The sequence below is a fragment of the Xyrauchen texanus genome, chromosome 9 (genome assembly GCF_025860055.1).
Source record: "Xyrauchen texanus isolate HMW12.3.18 chromosome 9, RBS_HiC_50CHRs, whole genome shotgun sequence".
Classification (NCBI taxonomy): domain Eukaryota; kingdom Metazoa; phylum Chordata; class Actinopteri; order Cypriniformes; family Catostomidae; genus Xyrauchen; species Xyrauchen texanus.
The window spans coordinates 41,148,533-41,173,260 of record NC_068284.1 but is presented as its reverse complement, the minus strand read 5'-3'; the positions used below and the strand labels follow the sequence as shown (position 1 = coordinate 41,173,260).

Sequence of the window (24,728 nt, the reverse complement as noted above, 5' to 3'; positions counted from 1 at the left end):
AGCAGGCTCAAGTAACCCCACTGCTCAAAAAACCAACACACAATCCAACAGTAGTCGACACAAGATTCTCCTGTCCACACTCTCTGACCTGGGCATCACAGGAACTGCACTTGGATAGGTTGAATCATACCTCATTGGCAGATTTTTAAAGGTCTCCTGGCGAGGAGAAATGTCCAAGTCACACCAGCTGACCACTGGTGTTCCTCAAGGTTCAGTGCTTGAACCCCTCCTCTTCTCAATATACAGTACTGTGCAAAAGTTTTAGGCACTTGTGAAAATTGTTGCATAGTAAAGATGTCTTCAAAAATAATCCCATAAATAGTTTTCATTTACCAATTAAGATCATTCAAATTCCAGTAAACATAAAAAAAACTAAATCAATATTTGGTGTGGCCACATTTGCCTTTAAAAGAGCCCCAATTCTTCTAGGTACACCTGGACACAGTTTTTTTTTTGTTTTTGGTTGTTGGGCAGATAGGATGTACCAAGATCTTTTTGGCTGTCTCAATTGTTTCTGTCTCTTCATGTAATACCAGACTGACTCGATGTTCAGTGGGGGACTCTGTGGGGGCAATGCCATCTCTTGCAGAGCACCCTGTTCTATTCTAATCTTTTCTATTTGCAAAGGTAATGTTTGGGAGTCTAAAATGTATTTTTCCTATCGACACACTAAAGCTAAAGATATAAATAACCATCTTATAACAAACGTACTTTGCACAGTACTATACACAACATCACTTAGACTGATCGAGGCACATGGCTTTCCCTACCATAGGCCTATTTCACAAAATGGCAACCGCAACCGGAAGTAGGGTAACGATTCTTCCGGTCGCGCCGCCACTCTCTACGATCCCCATTCATTCTTGGACATTCTTCGCAAAATGGACTGTGAACAGCGTGTTTTTTCTCAGTCATTCATGTACTTGCCAAAAGTACATATATCCGATGTTGTCCATTTTGTTGACATTTTTCAGGGAGATGTGAAACGATCAAAATTGGACAAAGGTTACAAATTCTTTTTTGAGCAATTTATTTTTGATTACCAAGGTATGTATTATTTACGATAGGCGATGTACCTTTTGTTGGTTTTATGGATGAATTTCAAAGTGGTGTAATAAAAAAAACCGAGTTTTAACCATGTTTGTGTGTATTTGGACACTTCAGTCTCAAATATTATTGCAGGGACAGTGGTAATTAGGGCCAGATGTTATAGGTCGTTAAGAAAGCGTGAGGAACCACATCAACTTGAGGTAAATACATACTGGATTTAGCTAATGATGAATGGTATATTTTTTGATAACCAAGATAAATTCTACTTGTCTCAGTATCAATAGTAACGTCAGCACCTATAGTTAGAAAAAACAAAACAATGTTACATTCATTAAAATGGCATTGCACTTGATGACACTTACTATACCAATCTTCACCCACAAAATCAATAAATAAATAGAAATGATGTCTGATTGTATGTGTGATATCTAGTGGCTTTAAAAAAAAATCATGTTATTTAGTTGTCCAGGAGAGTGCAGCAATCTTACACTAGATTATGGCTCATTTTCATGTCATCACCATGAATGAAACTAAGAATTGTACATCTTTACAGTAAATTTAATTTAACTTTGCTATTTTATCTAAACATGAAAATAATGAAATTAAGGCAAATAAATAATAAAAAACTAATTTTACACTAATGATATTACATTTTAAAAAGTTACAAAAACATTTTTGTATGTCCCCAAAAAATCCCAGTGTACACCCTAAATGAACAACACACAAAAGTTAAATAAAGATGTGAAATATATGAGTCTTTCTATCACTTTCTCCAGATCACGCTTGAATCTAACCATCCACCTCAAATGGCAGCTTATACTTGTACTTGTGCTGCTGGAAGAAGTTTGTGCAACCACCTGGTTGCACTACTTTACCAGACAGCACATTACAGTACATTAGGAACCAAAAATGTTCCAGCTGCCCTTGCTTGCACAAGCAAACAGCAGACATGGCATAGGCCACGCACCCAGGTATAAAAAACAAACTCCTCAAACAGTTTTAATTTAGCCAACAGTAAATAATAAATAAAAAAAGTATGTAAAATGCATGTGCAAATCAGATTACAATCAAATGCAATATATACATGTTTTGTCAGGGCATCACTCCTGAACCAGTGGATCAGCTTGTAGTGCGCAAGCCGAAAGCCTCTGGTAGGAGCTGTGTGCAGTCTACTCTGTATAGAGCATATGGAGGTAATCTCCAAATACTAATACAATACATATTCACATTAGATAAGACACACTGATAATTAACACACTGAGGCATGAACATTTTTGTTTAAGGACCTTTGCCTGACAACGATGTGATTGCTGGAGCAGCATCCCTCATCTCCCTTTGACAATGGGATGTCTGCTGTAAGCATGGTGTCCTCTAAATTTGTAGAGGTCCCAAAAGGTTCACTGCTGTCTTACCAGTGTCCAGCTGTACTGCCAAAGGATGTGCTCATTCATCCATATGCTCCAAAATTCCCCCCATTACCTGTCCCACAATACACACTTCCACAATTTAATTTTGTCCCTGGTAGCTGGGCTGAACTCCTGCATATCATCGCAAGGAAAGCTGTGAAATGATAAATAGGGTTGTTTCTTTTTCGAGTTGAAACATAAAGGTGCGCAACATGTCTGACTGCTTTTAGATTACGCCATTGTTCTCCGACTGCTGCTGCTAGCGCGTTCACTGGAAAATAGTTTACCCTACTTCCGGTCTCGGCGGCCATTTTTGTGAAATAGGCTAATTGCCTGGATGAAAAAATGACACCTTCAGCTCAACCTTGCCAAGACAGAACTCCATGTGATCCCTGCCAACCCATCTTTTGACCACAAGCTCAAAATTCATCTTAGATCAACTACACTAACACCAACCAGAACTGCTCAGAACCTGGGAGTGGTGGTAGATGACCAGCTTAATTTTACATCCAACATCTCATCAACCACCCGGTCTTGCAGATTTGTGCTCTAAAACATCAGGAAAATCAGACCTTTTCTCTCTGAATATGCTGCACTGCTCCGGGTCCAAGCTCTGGTCATTTCAAGACTGGACTTCTGTAATGCTTTGTTGGCCGGCCTAACACAATAATGCCACTGCAGATGGTCCAGAATGCAGCAGCATGTCTGGTCTTCAATCAGCCAAACAGGGCTCATGACACCACACTCTTGATTTCACTTCACTGGCTACCTGTAACTGGCCACATCAAATTCAAGGCTTTGACTCTGGCCTTCAAGACAGCCATTTGAACCGCACCCTCTCACTTCAGTTCACTTTTCCAGGTCTATGCTCCAACTTGTGGACTCGTGAACACATCTGTTCTGTGAGCACTTAACCAATCCACACTATTTGCACTTACTATTGAACTTAACTTGCACTTACTGTACACAAAAATAATAATAATTATTATTCTGTCTCTTTCTGACTGTTTCTTCTGCACTAATACCAATAGCTTGAGAGCTTGACAGAACAGTACTGTAGATGTTGTTGAAGTTTGTATAACACTTTATTTGCTATGTTCCTCATTTGTAAGTCGCTTTGCATAAAAGCATCTGCTAAATGACTAAATGTAAATGTGTTTCTAATTAAGTGCTAAATATATACCTTTTGTACATATTAGTTAGTAACAATCAAAATAAAAAAATTGCTTAAATTTGAATAGCAACTTGAATATTGCGCATCTAAAATATGTCTCATCTATCTATCTATCTATCTATCTTGAAAGAAAGAAAGAAAAGAAAGAAAGAAAGAAAGAAAGAAAGAAAGAAAGAAAGAAAGAAAGAAGAGAAATAATAAAAGAAAAAGAGGAGAAGGATTGTGACAGAGCTCTCTGCCAGTGAACGCTTAGCACCAAGCTGAAGACAGCAGTCAGCATGAAAGAAAACAGAGAACAGAGAGTGAGTGAGAGAGAGAGAGAGAGAGAGAGAGAGAGAGAGAGAGAGAGCGAGAGAGAGAGAGATGAAGGACATTAGAAAAAGAGGAAGAAATAACAAATAAATAAAAAGATGACACACAGAGCATCTGAATAGCAGCGCACTCAGGGAAGGTTGTAAATGAGCCAAGAGAAAACAGCAGAGGAAAGTGTCCTTGTTTAGCATTTTAAAAAGAAGGACAGAGGGGTGAGAGACAGAAGAAATCGCTTTCAGAAGAACACAAGAGAAAAGTGACTGGGGACACTTCAATTAAATCTTTAGCGTTCAAACACACACACACAAAAAAATATGATCGTGCCAATTAACATGTGCATGTAAAATGGCTAGAAATAGCATTTTAGCTTAGCGTAAAGCTGACAGTTTACACAAGGTTTATTTCTATTTCTTCTGCTCCAAACTTACTTCAAACTTACTTCTCTGTCTGCTCATATGAATGTAACACCTCATAAGAAAGTGTTTCACCGCTGTTCGAATGCACTTTGGATTGCATAATTTATATGTATAAATATTTTCCATCTGAAAGGACTAAATATTAAATGAAACAAATTACAATAAAATGCAAAGTAATCTCTTCAGTAATCAAAATATTTTTTGAATTTAACTCTATTTTAATTACCAATTATTTCAGTAATCCTGTTACATGTAGTCCGTTTCTCCACAACCCTGTGTGTTGCATAAACAATGGAAGACAAGGAGAGTTTTTAGAATCAGTGTCTTTTAGAAAACAGTGATTATTTATTTATTTATTTTTGAGTTCCAACTGATAATGCTAGTCATGCAGAAATTTCTTCCGATTAAAGCTGGGATCCGAGAAAATGTTAACGTTGGACACATCAGTTTGTACGTTCCTGACATTAAATCTTTTAGCTCCAAGGTTTGTGTGTGTTTGTGTTTTTTCACAATAAATAATTATAATTCCTTAATAAGATGACTTGGGAATGTTTATGTTATTTTAGGCAAACACACACATACACACGCGCGCGCGGCAAGGCAAAATTATTTATATATGACATTTCACCACACGCTTCCTGTAGAACTTTCCATAGATGTGGCTGTCTATATATGACACTTCTCATGCACCTTACAGTCTAGCTCAATGGCGTTAATATCATAACACTCTTTTCCAATTATCTGTTGTCCAATGTCGGTGTTTCCTTGCCCACTCTAACCACTCTAACTTTTGTTTTTCTTTTTCAAAAGTGGCTTTTTATTTGTAATTCTTCCCATGAGGCCTGCACCACTGAGTCTTCTCTTTACTGTTGTACATGAAACTGGTGTTGAGCAGGTAGAATTCAATGAAGCTGTCAGCTAAGGACATGTGAGGCATCTATTTCTCAAACTAGACTCTGATGTACTTATACTTTTGTTTAGTTGTACATCTGGCCTTCCACATCTCTTTCTGTTCTTGTTAGAGCCAGTTGTCCTTTGTCTTTGAAGACTGTAGTGTACAATCTTTGTATGAAATCTTCAATGCAATTTCAAGCATTGAATAGCCTTCATTCCTCAAAACAATGATTGACTGATGAATTTCTAGAGAAAGCAGTTTCTTTTTTGCCATTTTTTTACCTAATATTGATCGTAAGACATGCCAGTCAACTGCATACCTTGGTAACATAAAAATAAAGACAATGTTAAGCTTCATTTAACGAACCAAATAGCTTTCAATTGTGTTTGATATAATGGCAAGTGATTTTCAGGTACCAATTTAGCACGATTACTCAAGGATAAGATGTTGGCTGCTGGAAATGGGGCCTGTGTAGATTTAATAAAAAATTACAGAATATTCCTTCCGAAAAGTGCAAAATCTGTAAAATGTTCCAAACTTTTGGCTGCCAGTGTACTGTATGTATTATGATTCAATTAATGGCGAGCCATCATGTTATAATCTAACTGGAGCAAGCGTGCGAGAGGGATGAGCGTGCCTGCGCCAGAGTGTTCATCAGCTGGCTGTAGTTTCAATCTCTCCCCTTTAGATTGGGTCACTTCACGCGACTAATAGAAGCGCCGCTGACCGCACAGAGATATGTCCGTTTCTGAGTTTATACTTATTTACATGACCAGCTTCCTTATTATTGAACTTTAATAAAGAAAGCATTAAACATATAACAGCTAGGTGTTTCCTTTAAAAACGCTCTGATATGCAAGTTTTGCTTCAGTGGAACAGCAGATCCGGCTCCGCTGTATTTCACAAAGGGAGTGCTTCTGTATTTAGTTATTTACTATTTTTGTTTAATTTCCTCATACTTTGCGATCTACATCACCTGAAGCTGTTTGGAAAGTTTGGAGTTCGTCTGGACTTGTAAGATTTGTCTTCTTCATCTCCTCAGTCAGGAGCGAGCTGCAGTGCTGCTCTCATGCTCCATCATTAATATCATATCTTATCGCATGTTACGTTAAATGAGATCAAATGACTATTCGACAACTAACATTTTTGTTGACAATTTTATTATCGATGTTGTCACTAATGTCGGCTAATCGTTTCAGCCTAATTCTAAGTTATGAAATCCAAAACCTTCAAACCACCCTGATCATATGGATTGCATATTATAGTTTTATATAAGTAATGAGGCTTGTTTTGCCACACAAAATCAAATAATAATTTGTCAAACTCTTTGGTAAATGACTTTGGTACAAATAGAGCCTGGGAGATATATGCAGACCTCGACAAAACTAAATGAAATGCCCATTTTTAAATGTTAGTCTTACATTTATAGTGTCCATTAATAATTTATGCTTGGTAAATGCCTTTTCATACTAATAGCCTAATAATAATAATAATAATAATAATAAGTATTATTATTATTATTATTATTATTATGATGATTATATGACTATTATTATAATTTATTTTTATTTTTTTACCATTTGAAGCTGAATTTTTTGGTTACATTAACTATGGAATATGTTGTTAACTTTGGTTTCTCCTGGTATTTCTGATATTAATATCTGCATGAAACAGATAAAGTAAAATAAAATCAATATAACGAAACAGGTGAAAGTCACGTAAATCTAACAGGAATCTTTATGATAAGACACTATTATTTAGTTTATTAATAATAATAATTATGTTACATTTATATAGTGCCTTACTAGAGGTAGCACTTAGCAGTTTAAAGAAGTAGAAAAAAAAAAAGATGGAACATGTTTCAGTTTCTTCGTTTTACAGAAGAGGAATTTTCAGAATATATGAATATTATATGAAGCATTTAAACCTTTATGGAACACTTTAACTTTAAAGCTTTAACCAGATAATTTCCATAATCGCTGATGTGTATATAAATGTGATCAACTTTAAAAGATGGCTAGACAAGCTCCGTCAGAATATCTATGGTATGTAATTTGGTTCTTTTTCCATAATTTGGCCTAGTGGGTGCATATACATGTTGAACAGGAGCAGTGGAAGAATTGAGCCTTGTGGGACTCCACACTTCATGGATGTCCACTCGGATTCATAGTTGCCTATGTTCACATAGAAACCCCTCCCTGAACTGAGATAAGACCTGAACAAGCTGAGGACCATCCCAAAGAGCCCAACCCAGTTTTCCAATCTGTCTAGGAGAATGTTGTGGTCAACAGTTTCAAAAGCAGCACTGAGATTTATTAATACCAGCACTCATATTTTGCCTGAATCAGTATTTAGCTGAATATTATTAAGGATCTTTATGAGTGCCGTCTCTGTGCTATGATGCAGTTAGGAATCAGACTGTAAATTGTCCAAGTAGCAATTCAAGATTAAGAATTTGTTCAGCTGATTGAAAAAAGCTTTTTGCCTATGAAAGGAAGATTTGAAATTGGTTTGTAGTTGTTCAATATTGAGTTATTTAGATTGCTCTTTTTAAGAAGGGGCTTGACACCTGCAGTTTTCAGAGACTTCAGGAATGTCTCTGAAAGCAGTGACGCATTTACTATTTCTAACAGATCTTTTTCCAGGCAGTTAAACACATTTTTGAAAAATTATGTGGGGAGTGTGTCAAGACAGCAGGATGATGTTTTAAGATGCTGTACAGTTTCTTCCAGGGTTTTGCCATCAATTTTCTCAAAATCTGAGTTTTTTCTGATAAAATTATGTCTGACTAATTTCTGAAGTTTTTGTGGTGGGTGCTTTCTGACCTCAGTGCAACATGATGATGAGCTGATCGCCTTTCTAATATCATTTATCTTCTTCATTAAAAATTATGCAAACTCGTTGCATTAGCTGTCACAGAGCATTTCACAGGCAACCTGTGTTGGGGGGTTGTAAGTCTCTCTACAGTAGCAAAAGGAGTGTCGTGTTGTTTCTATTGCTGTTAATAATGTTTGAGAAGTAGGTCTGCCTAGCTGTGCCTAGTTCCAAATTGAAAGCAAGGAAGCTGTCTTTATAGATATTATAATGGACTTCAAGTTGTGTTTTCCGACACATTCGTTCTGCTTTTCTGCATTTTCTTTTCATGTTTTTCCACTGCTGTTGTGTTTCTCCAAGGTGTTTTATGCCTGCCAGTGAACCTTCTGATCTTTACAGGAGCAATGCAATCAATAGCATTTTTAACTTTTGAGTTAAAGTTATCGAGGAGAACATCAACACAGACTGCGGATATGCATTGTTTCAAAGATACAGTATAACCTTAATAATTTGCACAATAGTGTTCTCATATATGTGCCTCTTTTTGACAGAGACAGATCTAACTAGTGGCAGGAGAAATCAATATTTTAAATAAAATACAGAAATGGTCAGATAACATGGCATCCTTATAGTGGATGAAATGTTCAGACCCTTACTAATGAACAGGTCGAGAGTGTTTCCGCCACTGTGTGTGGGTCCATCTACATGCTGAGTCAGATCAAAAGTGTTTAAAACAGTTATGATTTCTTTGGAAGTGTTGTGTTCAGGATTATTAAATATATGAATGTTGAAATACACACACACACACACACACACGTAGTGTTTCCATGTTTTATGGGGACTTTCCATAGACATAATGGTTTTTATATTGTACAAACTTTATATTATATCCCCTAAACCTAACCCTACCCCTAAACCTAAACCTCACAGAAAACTTTCTGCATTTTTACATTTTCAAAAAACATAATTTAGTATGATTTATAAGCTGTTTTCCTCATGGGGACCGACAAAATGTCCCCACAAGGTCAAAAATTTCGGGTTTTACTATCCTTATGGGGACATTTGGTCCCCACAAAGTGTTAAATACACGCTCACACACACACACACACACACACACACACACACACACACACACACACACACACACAATGTCCAATTGCTGTAAATATCCAGAAGTATCTACTCCTGTTACATTGCAGGTCAGATGGGAAAAAGAAGCTAAATCAAAGTGACAATCTAAGAGTCCCGAGTGACACAGATCGGCAAATTAATTCACGTACACATATCCATCGCAAGCCCTGAATCCCATAAATTACACAAAAGGCACATGAGTAATATGTTCATACAAGCTATACACCAGCATGTTGCACGAAATGAGAGATAGACTTTGATTTACATCCAGTACACTTAGCATGACAAGCGGAAGTGAGATTATGCTAAGGGCAGCACACTAGTAGACATATTTTACTTACATGTGCAATATTCATTTATTTATTCTAAAAATAGTTATATTAAATATAAATATATATAAATTATATAACATAGTCTAAACAGTTTAAATGCAAAAAATTTAATAATTTAAAATATCATAAAAAATGATTTGATGTTTATATACAGTATTTATCAAGTACATCATGCATTTTAAACTTATATTGAAGTATTATATTTACTATTGAGTATTATATAAAAAATAAATATAAGCTTAATATATGTAAGTATTCTAATTTAATACATTTATATTATTATATACTAATTATAATTAATGTTTATATATTCATCTCTGAAAGTCTCCTGGGAGCATTCACACAAACACACACACGCACACACAGAGAGACCGTGACAATTAATTAAATATGGGATGCTTGAGATACAGGGGACCCTTGACCTCTGGGTGAGGGACAGGGCAAGCAGGCGTGAAAGATAATCACTGAGACAGTGGGACTGTGTGTTGGGAATGATCAGCCAATTCAAATCAAGATGTGAGAGTGGGACAGCTGAGGTCTGTGAAGAATCGTGTATTTTTAGGATTTCTGGAAGAGAAAAGCAGAGGGGGACTAATGAAAGGCAGGGACGAAATAGAGGCATGTGTATGTTTGTGTGGTTGTGTGTGTTGGAGGGGGGCAGCTGTGAGATTTTATCAAATGGTGCGAATAAATGGTGAAAGCAGTAAACAGTGTGTGTGAAGGACGATCAGGGTTAAATCTCCTCATGTGACCAACAGAAAGAGAGGATGAATTGGGAAGAAAGGAGAATAAGAAGAGAAAAAAAAAAGAAATGAAGAAACATACATTTTCAGCACCTTTGATAAACAATTCTTTCAGGGAAACAAAATATATTACATTTGCAGAGTAAAAAATAAATAAATAAAAACACATATATGTTTTTATATATATATATATATAAGACAGAATTAAATTACCAAATGCAGAGGGACAAAAAGCACCTGATGTGTGAGCCTTTCAGTGAGCCCTCCAGTCATGGCAAGGATACTGCAATTATTTTCACTGATATCACTTTAGACACTTTTTTCCACCTTTTTTGTTACTTTTGATTGAAAATAAATGACTTTCCAATGCCGTACAGCCACTGTCTGTCTTCACACTGAAATTGGCAAAAAACAGACGAAACAGATGTATCGTTCACATTTGTAATCATCAGTCATACTAATAACACTACATCCTACAGCCTTGATCTTAGGTTGAAGCCTGTTAAATTCACATTCTTATCTCTCCATGTCTTCAAAGCTTATTAAATATTTGTATAGGTTTGACAGTTCCATCGCACTACTGACGTGCATATAGCCGGGCTGTGAGGGCAGTGTTACACATATTGCAAATAATTATTTGGCTATACTGAGCCTGTGGTAGGTCGGCCCCTGGAGGATGTATGCAGCCACTAATGTCGCTTAATAAGTAGGGCTGCACTGCATCTGAGCAATAGTAATAGTGATGCTTGGTTTAAAAGCACCACTTATAAGACAGCAGGAAAGAAATATGGTTGCTTGTAGTAGGACATTTGATGAGCTAATAGATTTCCCCTCACTAAGCTGCCTGTCCATCACTGTCAGACGCTTACGTCTTTAGCGCGTGTATGTGTCAGTTTTTCCCACATTGACCATCTGTGGATGCTTTCATTATTAATTTTTAACCACAGCTGGTCAAACAGTTGGATGGACATTGAGGGGGACTTGGGATGGACCTGGCTGGCAAATAATTTCAATAAAAGTGACAGACGCAAATACATTGATGAGCATAAGTCAGACAAAATAAACAAAATCACTCATGCACTATAAAGCTGTGTTTGTGAGAATGCATAAGAATTCAGTTTTACCACATTTTCCTCATACAGAATCTCTCTTTTTCATGACCTAGCTGGAGTTAAATTAAACCACTATATTTATCAGCAGGTTCAGCAGTGCTATCTATGGCTGTCATCACAGCAGACCCGCTCTCACATTTAGACAGATTCAGGGGTGCTTTTTTAGCATAAGTGGACCCATTATGCCATTAAGTCTTGAATGTGAACTGTGAAGTGTAATGCGTATGGCGATTGTGCAATGAGGGTTTCACATTGTGTCCTTCAGTTGGGAGAGAAAGAGATTGTGAAAAAGAGAGTGTGTGTGTGTGTGTGTGTGTGTGTGTGTGTGTGTGTGTGTGTGTGTGTGTGTGTGTGTGTGTGTGTGTGTGACATTGATTGCTTAATTTCACTGTTCAGAGAGGGGGATAACAACACCTGGAGTACAAACATATTTTACAGTTAATTTCAGAGCTAGTCTGAAACCATTTAGTCACTCTTTTCCCTCAAAGGCTTTTTGCTGAAAGGTGAATACAAGGAGGTTCCAGATTCATTTTCTTTTCTAAAAATAAAGCACACATAGTAAGTGTTTTAATGTAGTGTGAGCAGTACTGTAGGTCATGCATTCATGCAAACACACACACTCACCCCTGAAGAAGGGTACGCCGTCCACCCAAGCTCTGCTGTGGCGGTCCGAGTGTCCATCAGCGTTTCTGTAAATCACACAGAAGCATAAAGAGATTAATGTTGAATCACAAATATGCACGTTTGAATTTTAAAACTTATTAGCCTGAAGTTTGATAAGCTTGAATCAATTTAATATTCAAAATAAAGCTGCCCTAGAAAACTTCAGAGGGTTAAATAGAGCCACACTAGTACAAACACACTCAAAAAACAGATTTCCAGTGAGCAGCTCGAGCAGTTATTTCAGCACACATGTATTAAACATAGCTGCTCCTAAGAGATAATCTTTATTAACACAACATAGGAATCTGCTCTAGATCAAACACACTGCTCTAGAACAAACAGATATTGGGTTACAAGCTGTTGTTTTAATGAACACTTAAATGTAAAAAAGAGTGGCTCATTAGAAGATCATTTTTGAGGAAGTAGCTTCTCTAGAACAGCTGTCTTATACCTTCTGGGGTGGATGTTTTCTAGAGCAGTGTTTTCTCTCAAAAGAGAGAGCTGCTCCAAAACATGGGCTGCTCCAGGAAAAACATGCAGCTCTATAGAATATTCTAGAGCAGTGACATTCTATGCAAAGAGCTGCTCTAGAACAAAAACACACATGGATAAAAAGAGCAGCTCTAGAGCAGATATTTTCTATTGTAAAAACTGCTCTACATAAAATGGACTGTTTCAAAGCAGCAGTGCACAACAGAGAGATGATCTAGAATAAACACACTCCAGAGAGATAAAGGCAGATTTTATAGAGCATACACTCTTTCTGGAAAGAGTTGCTCCACAAAACATTACACCGTGACAAAATGAGCTATTCTAGAGCACTTGAACAATGTTAAAATGATTCTGGACTAAATTATTAGAATGTTTAAGAGCTGTTAAAAACAGTAACGCAACAAATGGAGCTGCTCTAGAACCCTCCAGAGGGTTTTACACAGCTGTTTTAAAGAGGCAACATGCTAAAGAGGAAGATGCTCTAAATCACATACACTCCAAAAGGTTACAGGGAGCTGCTCTAGAGCTATTAATACTACATCAAGAGCTGCTCTAGAATACTCCAGATGGTTTCAGCCAGCTGTTCTAAAGCAAACAAACTACAAAGGGAGATGCTCTAGAACACAATACAAAATGATACAGGGAGCTGCTCTAGAGCTGATAAATACTACATTAAGTTCTGCTCTAGAACTTCCAGATGATTGTGCAGATTCCCATTTAGATGACTGTATTTCGCCCATTGAATTTTGCAGTGCAAAGTCATTACAGCTTTTCTATTGGAGAGACAATCTACAGAGAAGGTCACACTAGAAAAGTACACCAAAAAAATAGATACAGTGTGCCGTTCTAGAGCAGACACACTAGACAAAAGACAGATGCTCTAGTCTAGAATACAAACCAACCAACCAACCAGCCAGAGTGTTATCGAAAGCTTCTCTTGAGCAGCCACAACAGTGCTGTGTTTCTGATGACAGATTTAGGATAAGCCGTTAGTGTCCTTTAAGCGGTCAGCTATTGTTAGACCTTATCAAAGGAGATATCTTTGACAAGGATAGAGAATAATCCACATACACACACTCAACCAAACACAGATAAGATAGTTGAAAGTGATAGAAAACCTGGACTCGTACCGACCATCAGTGCCAAAGCAAAGCAGTGGTAACACACAAAATCTATCATATACATTTTTTGATATCGTGTGCAAGCACAAATTTGCATGCATGAGTAATTCTTTGAAATCCACAAGAGCATTGAAGAGGGTACTAAATACTAAACATGTCGCTACAATACTGTCTACTCCAGTTCTTATGTGCTGTAGGGTCTCCCTGCACTTTGACATCATTAAAGTACTGTAGAGCACAAGTTTCTGGTGTCAAACCGCATCAATTTGAATGGATCTACATCTCCTATTGCCACCTCTGGACATTCTCCTTCTACCCTTCCCTCTGGGTCCCTCACAGACACACACACGAGATATGTTATGACACACTATGTCTTAATTGCGTCCCTGTGCAATCACGCTCTGAGCTAAGCCTGTCAGTCTGGGATGGTAATAAGTAACGAGTGATGTCACAGGGGAAAGGGAAAATTACGAAAATCTGCTCTCTCTGCAAAACACAATCAAAGGCTATGCGCCGAAAGCCAACTGTCATCTCTCCTCCTCTCTCTCAAATTAAAGGGATCACCCAAAAATTGGAAATTCAGTCAATATTAAAACTCACAATTATCATGTTTTTCAATCTCCAAAACGGATTAATAAACACATGCACAATAAATGTAGCCTATACGATTTGTGTGCTACACTTCATGTAATATGAAGCCATATGATTTGTTTGAGAAAATTATAATAGCCGCATACAAAATTGCAGCGTTGAAGGTCAAAATAACACTCGCTCTCGTGTTTGTCATTTTGGATTCGAGCTTCCGCAGAGGGAATGATTATCAGTGAATAACGACTTACACAAAGCTATTGTATGGCTTCAGAAGACTCTATATACTGAGAATGAGTCATATGGACTATTTTTAATGGTGATTTCTTTGTGTTTTTTTTTTGTCCTTTTTTGGATCTTGGAAGTTGTGGTCACTATGAAGGGTCATTGTATGGTAAATAGCTACAACCCCAATTCCAAAAAACATCATATAATGTGTAGTTGTAGAATTTTCAATGTAGCAAAGGGTGAAAATAATTTACAAAACCCTCTTTTTTGTTTTTATTAGAATTGTTCATACTGTCCCAACTTTTTCGGAATTGGGGTTATACATAAACATTCTGCAAAGGTTTCTACTTTTGTTTTCCATGGACAAAATAACAGCATACGGGTTTGGAATGACATGAAACTGAGTAAATGATGAAAGAACTTGTTCTCTCACAATATTTATCCATCTTTCACATCTTTCTCTGCAGATGCTTTGGTTAATATTTTTCAAGCAGACAGAAAGGAGGACGAAAAAGTAGAGGAATATGGAGATAGAGAAAGAGGAAGTAGGAAAGGTCTATCAATCTATCTCAGCTAGATGAGCAAAGTCAGATGACAACGACTCAAACTTCCTACAGATGGATTCATAACATGATGTATAATTTGCGATAATGTGACAATCTCATCCCAGTCTTATGTCTCTCATCGCCAGCTGATCGGAAAAGCACATTCACGAATATGAATCATAAACAGCATCGTCAAACATCCATACAGAATGCGTCAATAACGCTCACAACGTTTTTTTTATCCAGATGTCTACGGCGGCTTATTTTGAGACAATACAACTTTCTCAAACACAACCAATTAAATTCAAACTCACATTACAAAGTCCATCCATGCTCACTCTCAGTCCATAATGTACGGACACTGGCTCTAATCCAGAGCCAAGGGAGATGCCCTCCTAGGCAGCATTTTCAGGCATCACAAGCGTACTTCCAATGCAAAGTCTGTAGCAATAAGCTGGCTTCCATTTCCTCCGTATCAGTTAAGATGCTGCCTTAGAAGGTAGCTGTCTATGTACACAGTAGACAGTGAGGTAGCTCACTGAGGATTGGAACACAACCACTGTAATGATTATATGGGCAATTATGTACAGTACATAGTAAATACAAGAGGGTTGTAATGCATTATTTCACTGTAATGTAATAACATGTCATTGCATGAAAACTACTTGGTTGTTTACATCAGCAGCTGCCATTAAATGAAAGTTTAAAGCTATGTCATCCATCACTGTCTTCAGCGATAGAGCACATTCTGACAGAGAGGCGCTTTCAAAAACTTTACTAAAACATTCTCACTCACCAACAGAAAATGTAACTCGAGAATAATTCCTTGTTTGATTGAATTCCAAGTCAATCAGAGATTAGCTTTATTGCTTTGGATGAAGTAAAGCTCAAGTATTTGAGATACTGAATTAAATACACATACGCAATGCAAGGAAACATGACAAATGGCTGACATCACACAAGTGTTGTTGAGTGTAGGCTCTTGTTATTAAAGACACACATACACTATAATTCAATTTCTGTAAATAACACAGAAGTTTCTCTAGCAGCTGGTTTCTCTGAGGAGTGGGACCTCTGAACATCAGTTCCCTCAGGAGATGCATCCACCTCCAGAGAAAACACTCAGCCAATGAATATGTGCGTGCATGTGTGTGTGTGTGTGTGTGTGTGTGTGTGTGTGTGTGTGTGTGTGTGTGTGTATGAAGGGGGAAGGTCAGCTTCAGGCTTATTAATATGCAACATGTGGCCAATAATAAATTAGCATAATGGTGCAAAGGGATCTTGTCATCTTTTTGAATACAAAAAGGCAACAAAGAGATGCTAAACAGAGACCATGAAAGGTAAGAAAAATACAAAGAGAATAAGAGAGAGAGAGAGAGCGAGCATTGTCTATAATGGTCGAGCAAAATACTAAAGAACATCTCAGTATTGTGACCAGAAGTTTCTTTGCCAAGGTTGCTTTTTGTATTTTAATGTCTTAATGTTAAGGGATAGTTCAATCAAAAATAAAAAATTGGAAATTTCAGGCTATTTCTTTTCTTAAGATTTTCATATTTAGGGATGGGAATCATAAGGAATGTATTGATTCCAGTTTCGATTCCTCTTTATTAAAGATTCTGGTTTCCTAATGATTTCATAAAGGATTCTTTTAGTATTTTTGATGAAGAAATATTTGGAAATAAGAAAATCAGCGTGATACCACATGATGAGATGATTTTATATTTTAACAGAACGTATTACTGCAAAAGGTGTTTACAGACTTTTTAATTATGTTATTAATACTTTTTTATATATATAAAATACCAATAATGACAACAAAACTTACAAAGTGCATTTTTGCACATTGCCATATCAACAATCATACAGTAATTGGATTGGATTTCAGTCCAAAAGAAAAATTAATGACTTGTGATTCAGTAAATTTTTAACCCATTAACAGAACCGAACGTCGTGAAAATCCAAGCTCACAGATTTCATTATATACGAGCAGAACGCCACTCAATAAACCTTAGGAACCCGAAAAACCAAGGTGCAATAAACAAAGTCTTTTTAAACAGAATTCTGGTCCTGAAAGCCCATGTGATGTCAGAGGCCTTAGGCTTAAATAAAACTGTGCAAATAAGGTTATTCATCTCACTGGGTTAAATCACAATGACTTCAGTGACAGCAGAGATATAACCTTCCCCACCACAACGCCACATCACTCACCCATTGGCTGGCAAGGCCAGTGACCCACAACCCTAAGAGTACTCGAGCCCATCAGCCACTCTCTCTCTCTCCCACTCTTTCGTATTTACACCAGTATTCAGGAGTGAGCCCTTAATATTTAATGCTGGTTAGTATAAGTACAGAAAGAGCACATTAAACATTGAGAAGGCCTCTGGTCTTAGATCATTACTGTGGTCTTCACCATGAAATTGCTTACCTGCACATACGTATATGCAACACACACACATATATACATATGAAATGTGCATCAAAACATTCTAGCAAATTCATGCGGTAATGCTGCATTCCATTCAACTCGGAAAGTTGGAATTTACAACTTCCTAAGATGCAATGGAACGGCACTTAAAGTTTAACTACCAACTTGGAAACTACTACGGAAATCTTCAACTCTAATGAGATAAACATTCATTTTTATGAAATAATATTGATCAATGAGTTAAAGTGTCTACATTACATGATTATTAAAGCTTGTTTAAATGTTTTGAAGAGACAGGGGTTCAAAACAAGTTAAATCACACTCTCTTTTGATAATCATACACCTGTAGTACGTAAAAATGCTATCGTTGCAAAAACATATTCGCAAGAAAAAAGGAAAAATTGTCTACACTCTGAAAATGTCCATTTAAAAGGTATTTTATTAACAGAAAATGTCCCATTGAATATGGCTTTTTGGCCAAAACATTTCTAGATTTTCCCCTTTTGCTTTTTAGAACTGTTTAATAGAAACTAAAACAAAAACAAAAAACTTTGGTAAGCCAGAACATAGACAATCAAAACATATTGGATATTTATAAATAGCTATGTGTACTAGGACTTTTATGTATTTATTTATTTATTTGACAATGACATTTCACTATGGGTGGAGCTACCATGCATAATGCGTTAAAATAATAAACCAAGTCAACGTCAAAATGGCTTCTCACTTTTTGCACTCATGGCCAGTTAGGACAAAAAGTCTTATTAATATGGAAGAAATTAGATTTTTCCACATGTCGTTCATGATGTACCTAGATAGAATATACTGTTATGCAGCCGGTGCCGGCCAGACATCAATTCAGTCTATTACGATGGACTTCAGGGGATGAACTGATGCCAACTCCACCATTAGACATGGGATAATTCATATACCATTGCCTGAACCTTGAACTTAGGATAGACCTCAATGAAATGACCTGTCGGTTGATATGCGAAGCACCTCACTGATCTCTGCCTGCATCGCCTCATTCTAATGATGTACTACACTCTTAAAAGGAATACATAGAATATCAATTAATTGCCAACAAAAGCCTTCATTAGCCAACTAACAAAGAACAATGTGAACTTCTGCAGTTAATCCAGGATGAACTTCAAAGACATTAGTCACTTACTTAGTTTACTCGTTATAAACCATGACTTGCACTCCACATAACTTTTACACAACTTATCTATATCCATTACTGGATATAGATTTTTTTTTTTAGAATTTAGATTCAGACTGATTTGCAAATGAATCATTGGGTCTTGCTCATTAAATATTTTAGAGGAAAGAAAAACTAGAAACATAAATATTCACTAAAGAAATTTCCAAGACTTTTCCTGGCCTGGAAAGAAACATTGAAAAAGCACTAAAAAGAAACAAAAAACTAAAAAACTCGTTTTTAGAAGACTGAATGGCTATATCATTGTTCTTGAATTCAATGAATATATCGATCTGATTTTGGTAGAAGACTCTGGTAAAGGGACAACTGGACAGAGTGAAATGGTCTCATCTCAGCCTCTGCAAGAGTGCCATGACCAAAATCACACACACTTATCAGATACTTCAACACCTGTCCCTCCAGCTGACAGGGTGAAAATGAATCCTGTGTATGTGACTCAGGAGAAAGGAAATCCTTAGCAATGGCTGCAAGACAGACAAGCATTGTGAACGAGGGAAATCAGTAAGTGTGAAAGAGAGGGAAAAGAAATGTGTGAGTGTGCGAGAAGTGGAAATAAAGACAAGCTATGATTGATCGATTTAAATGTAAAAAAAAAGAAGAAAAAAAGATCAAGAACAATGGAACAACAGCTTATTACCAGAATTCCTGTGCTGAAAAAAATAGACAGATAAAGAAGAGAGATCAAAATCTTGAAAATTAGACTTGTTAATTGTAGTTTTTTTAGGGATCCTGTCTTTATCCACCATTGTTTTTTCTTCTTCTTTTCATTATACTCATTGTTGGGTACACCTTAAATAACTAGGGGGCGAGTCTCTGTTTCAGAAGGCACACCCATGGACTGTCCTTCGCATATTACACACAAAAAAATGGCAAGAGCCTTCTCAAAATGGCCATTTTGAAAAATATTTAATCAACCAGGCTGTTACAACGAGCGTGTGCTAAGAAACACTTGGAACTGGATTTGTCAAAATTTGCAAGGTTACTGGCATCAAATCTTAGAAACTAACTTAAGATTTTTGTTTGAGAAACTTAATAGCAACATTTCAGAATTACACATTCCTAAATGTCACATTAACAACAAAAGTCTGCATGGTAGGGCTGGGTGATATGGCCAAATATATTATCAAATTATGATTATAATATTTTTCATATTGTTAAATATCAATATTTATCATGACAAATAGTCCATACCATAAATGGAGGAAGAAAGGCATGCTACATGTTTTTTAGACCTCAAGAATGAATGTATACATAACTTGTTTGTTTATAAGTAAACCCCAGAGGGAACGATACTTTTAAAGTAAAACTAAGTTTAGGATTTAATGTGTGTGTGACCTCTTTTCGATAAAATTTCGCCAATTCCATCATCTTCAGCTGACATTTGACTCCACTGAAGGACTTTCTTGTGACACTCCACACTACAGCTCAGTAGGTGGCAGTAATGCACCACAAACTGGATTGCCAAGTGCCAATAAACATCATAAGAGGAAGAAAATTAATCCTGGAAGAAATACTTGTTTTTCAGTCAACAGCTGTATTATATTGTCAGTGCTGTCTTGTTCGGTACACAATGATATCATATTAGCCATATAGCTAGCTAGTGCATACCTCATTACCAGTTTCCATGACAGCAGGGCTATGTAGCCACTAGCCTGCTAATACTTCCTAAAAGGCTGATTTCATGACTGTGATTGAGTTAGCTAGTTGTGTGTATAACTTTGCCGAACTGCTTAAGTTTTTTGTGAGACATAGGCTACCTGATCCGATAGTCTGGATGTAGAACATAGGTTAAATAAGTGGTTAAGCCACATAAAAATAATTTAGCAAAAATTTAGGTATTCCATGAGACATGTTTCTACAAGACCAGGTTGAAAAAATACCTGAATTTGTTTCCTGAAAGCACTATAAAGCATGCTATATTCACCAAAATATTCGAAATAATTGTTTATTTTTTTTTTATTATTATTATTTGACAACTGCGCACCTTAATCAACAGAAAAATGACTATCAATGAGCCAGAGTTAGCCATATAGGCCCATTTTCATCTGTTGTCATTGATAAATGGTAAGAGGTTTGTACAAAAATGTTGGTGGTTTATTTTTTTTTTTAAAAGAACATTCAAAGTCTTTTTGGAATTATATTTATTCTATTAATAACTATTAATAAAATTAGAAAATAGGGGCACACATTTTTAGTTAAGAAGAATTTTATTTTTGGGAATGCTTTGTGAATCTGGCCCCAAGTCTTAAGGCTCTGAGCTGAAGTCAGATGAACTTGTTTCTGTAAGACAGGCTTCCAGAGTGGGACAAACTTCAACCTTGTCAAACACGAGTTCTAAACACAGGGAGCTGATCAACAACAGAAAAACACATCCTCCTGAGTATTCCCTATGGCCAATGAGAGCTCAGGAAACAGGTGCAGAATGTCAAACAACCTTCTCAGTGTGCTGCCCTTTGAGACACTTGTTCCTCTCTCGTTCGGTATGGTCATAGATAATTTGCATGCATTAACATGCTGGCATAAGTGGCGCAGAGCAAAATCACAGTCAGAAATTCAACCCATGACCCCCCTCTTCTTCTTCTCCAGCATCACCACATTCATTAAATACACCTTCCTCTTTTCCCTCTATAACCCCTTGTTAGTGCTTTTCCACTCTTAAGCTGAGGACTTGCCATTTTAACAAGTTTTTTGTCTAGTAAATTGTGCACTTGATACAGACTTGTGTTCTTGCAACCTTTCTTTGCAAAAGTCCACTAGAACATAGGGTTCAAAAGGGTGCCCCATCCGTCTCATCGCCAATGGTTAGTGAGTGCATTTACATGCACACCAATACAGTGATAACTATCAAAAATGCTGTGTCGCCTAATCTCTCACTGCTCACTCTCTTTGGCAATGAATGACATCTGGTCAATTTTTCACTGCAAACAGCAAGCTTTATAAAGTCCATATTGGTACAGAGTTCATAGAGGTCTACAACCCAATAATATGCAACATTATGTCACTAAAGTCTGGACTCTAAAGAGGTCTGCAAGGGTTGATGGCACCATTTGAAGCAGGGCCTCTCTAACTAACACAACTGACAACTTGGCAGAATTTGAGGGCATTTAACTGAGTATCACTCCACTGACCAGTTGGTTTGGAGGGTGATAGGGTATTAGGGTGCTGGCATTACATCAGAGTGAAGTCTGATCTCCAACCTCTTCATTAATGCAGCTAACCAGCCTACTGTTAGAGCTCTCTGAGTTTCTGCTCTTACCTCCTGAGACCCAGCAGTCCAAAAAGAGTCTGAATATCGAATGGATCCACAGTATGGCTTTCAGCTCAGCCGAACAATTAAGCTTATTAAACAAAAAAGCTCAATCGAAAGAATTTGTGGCATGTTGATTAAAAAAAAAGGAAAATATGGGTTACAATTAGGCACTTATGAATGAAAGTGAATGGTGCCAATCCATAAACATTAAAATATGTAGAAAGTATAGCCACAAGATGTAAATTATGTTTTTACATGATTTTAGGTATAAAGTTGTTTTGAATTTTACAGCTCCATTGCCGTGACCACATAATGCCTTAAACTCTAAAACAACAGTAAAAATGATGATTAAAACAAATTTACAGCTTATATAATACATTAGTTTTAATAGAAGATTTAATGTAAGTGCTTTTATAAAATGATAAGCTTCACAATTCTTCCTTTAAACCCTCAAAAAATTGTCCCCTTTCAGTGGCGGAGCAAGGGGTGGCCGTGGCCACCATGAACCCCATTGGCCACCCCACTCGCAATTGCTGTTTTAGTCATTTTTGTTGGTCATTTTTTGGCACAATTTAGTTCTTTAGAGGTGAAATCATCTCTGTACAAACGTAACGTGCGCACACAAAGGTCGCCGCACCTCTCCATCCCCAGTGTCACTGTATCATCTCAACCCCCTCACACAGTCCGACAATATTCAAATTCTGCTCAGACATCTCTATACCACCACAGACTGATCGCTGTCCCCTGCCTGGCCACTAGTGATGTTACGTTCGTGAACGAATCGTTCTTTTTGAACGAATCTTTTAGGTGAACGAATCATTCTCGTTCACGTTATCCATTGACTCATATTTCTCGTTCACTGAAATTCCTCCCTCCACCACTGCGCGCCGCTATTGCGCGCATGCGCAGCTCAATGGACCGTGTAGCTCTGTGGACCGTTTCATCTGTCAAAGACAAAGAGTGACTAAACCTCGAGCCAATAGCCTTCGAGTATGATACGAGGACGGAGCATGTGATTTGTTGAATCTAGTGAACGAATACGCCCTTTATTGAGTTGCTTTGAGTTTGAACGAGTCAAATGAACTGTTACATACATCTCGTTCGTGAATGAAAGAACCAGTTGTTCGAACGTCAAGATAATGACGACGAAGTTAACAGTGCAAGCTGATGGTTTAATTTAATAAAAGACAGCTTAAAATTTTCGTTTTTACTAAAATCTACAAACTACATCAGGTAATCTGCTAACTTCAAAATGAGTGGCACCAGAAAGAGAAGTGTATTATGGAATTATTTTAATGAGGTGTCTCCAACACAGGCTTTGTGTACAATTTGTAAAACACAGTTGTCCTTTAAAGGAGGATCTACAGCTAACCTTAACAGGCATCTAAAGGTAAAGCATCCAACTGTGCAGCTGACACAAAGGAAAACTGAACAAGCTGAGGATCCTGGAACATCCATCAGTACCAGTACTGCTCAACCTCCTCCTACCTCATCTGCCACTACCAGCACACCTCATACAACTGTTCCACACAGACGACAGGCAGGACAGACCACCCTAACACATTTTGTGGCTCGGCCAATTGACCCACTAAGACAAAAGAAAGTGGATGAGGACCTGGCAAGGATGATTGCATTGGATCTACAACCTTTTTCCATTGTGGAGGACAGAGGTTTCAAAGCATTTACAAAGGCCTTAAACCCCTCCTATATATTGCCCAGCAGGCAGACCCTGTCAAAAACAATCATTCCAGAAATGTTTTCAAAGGTTTGTGAACAAATTATGGACAAAGTTGGCAAGGCATTGGCTGTCTGCCTCACAACCGACTGCTGGACATCTAGGGCCACATGTGGTTTCATGTCAGTTACATGCCACTTCATTGACAATTTTAAAATGGAGACATGTCTGTTAGATTGTTTTGAATTTACTGAAAGACACGCTGCAGATAATCTGGCCGACAATCTTTTAAGAATTGCCAGAGAGTGGAACATAACGGACAAAATAGTAGCTTGTGTCTCTGACAATGCTCACAACATAACCCTAGCCATTCACAAAACCTCATGGAAGCATCTGCCATGTTTTGCCCACACAATTAATTTGATTGTGAGGGGTGGACTCCATGTAATCCAAAATACACTGAATAAGGTTAAAGCAATTGTGGAGTACATGCACCGAAGCACAGTGGCAGCTGAAAAACTCAAGGCAACTCAGCAGCAGATGGGCTTGCCAGAGTTAAAACTGAAACAGGACTGCCCAACACGATGGAACTCCACATTTTATATGTTACAGAGATTTCTTGATAACAAGGATGCCATCATCACCAAACTTGCACTAGTAAATTCTCGACTGGAAATTCTGACACAGGATGAGTGGAAAGAAATGGAAGAGGCCTGTGAAGTTTTAAAACCATTTGAAGAAGTCACAATTGAAATCAGTGGTGAGAGGTATGTAACAATACTCTTAGAACAATCATTATTATAACAAATTTAATTTAATAATTTAATTTAATTTGACTCTTATTAGCATAACATTAAAAAAACTATGTTTTGCAAGCAGCTTTTGCAGACTGTAAAATAAATAAATTATAAGTGGCATTGTTATTGCCACAGTAATGCAGGGAAATTAATATTATTCATTAATGATTATTATACTGTATTTATTAAATTCAAATGTTGTTTTTGCTCCCTATAGCTATGTGACTGCCTCAAAGGTGATCCTGCTTTCACGGAGTGTCCAAAAATAAGCACAAGATACCTGAGATCGGGAGGGTTCAGAAAACCTATAATGGACATGCTTGAAGCAATTACCAAA

General features: G+C 37.2%; 1 protein-coding gene across 1 annotated transcript in view; it reads right to left on the bottom strand.

The window, feature by feature from the left end:
- LOC127648586 (ephrin type-B receptor 1-B) overlaps window positions 1–24,728 on the bottom strand; it is a 348,045-nt gene that overhangs the window by 236,431 nt on the left and 86,886 nt on the right. Inside the window, exon 2 of the mRNA XM_052133235.1 lies at window positions 12,010–12,074. Within this exon, the coding sequence (XP_051989195.1) occupies window positions 12,010–12,074 (65 nt within the window). The remainder of the gene's footprint in view (window positions 1–12,009; window positions 12,075–24,728) is intronic.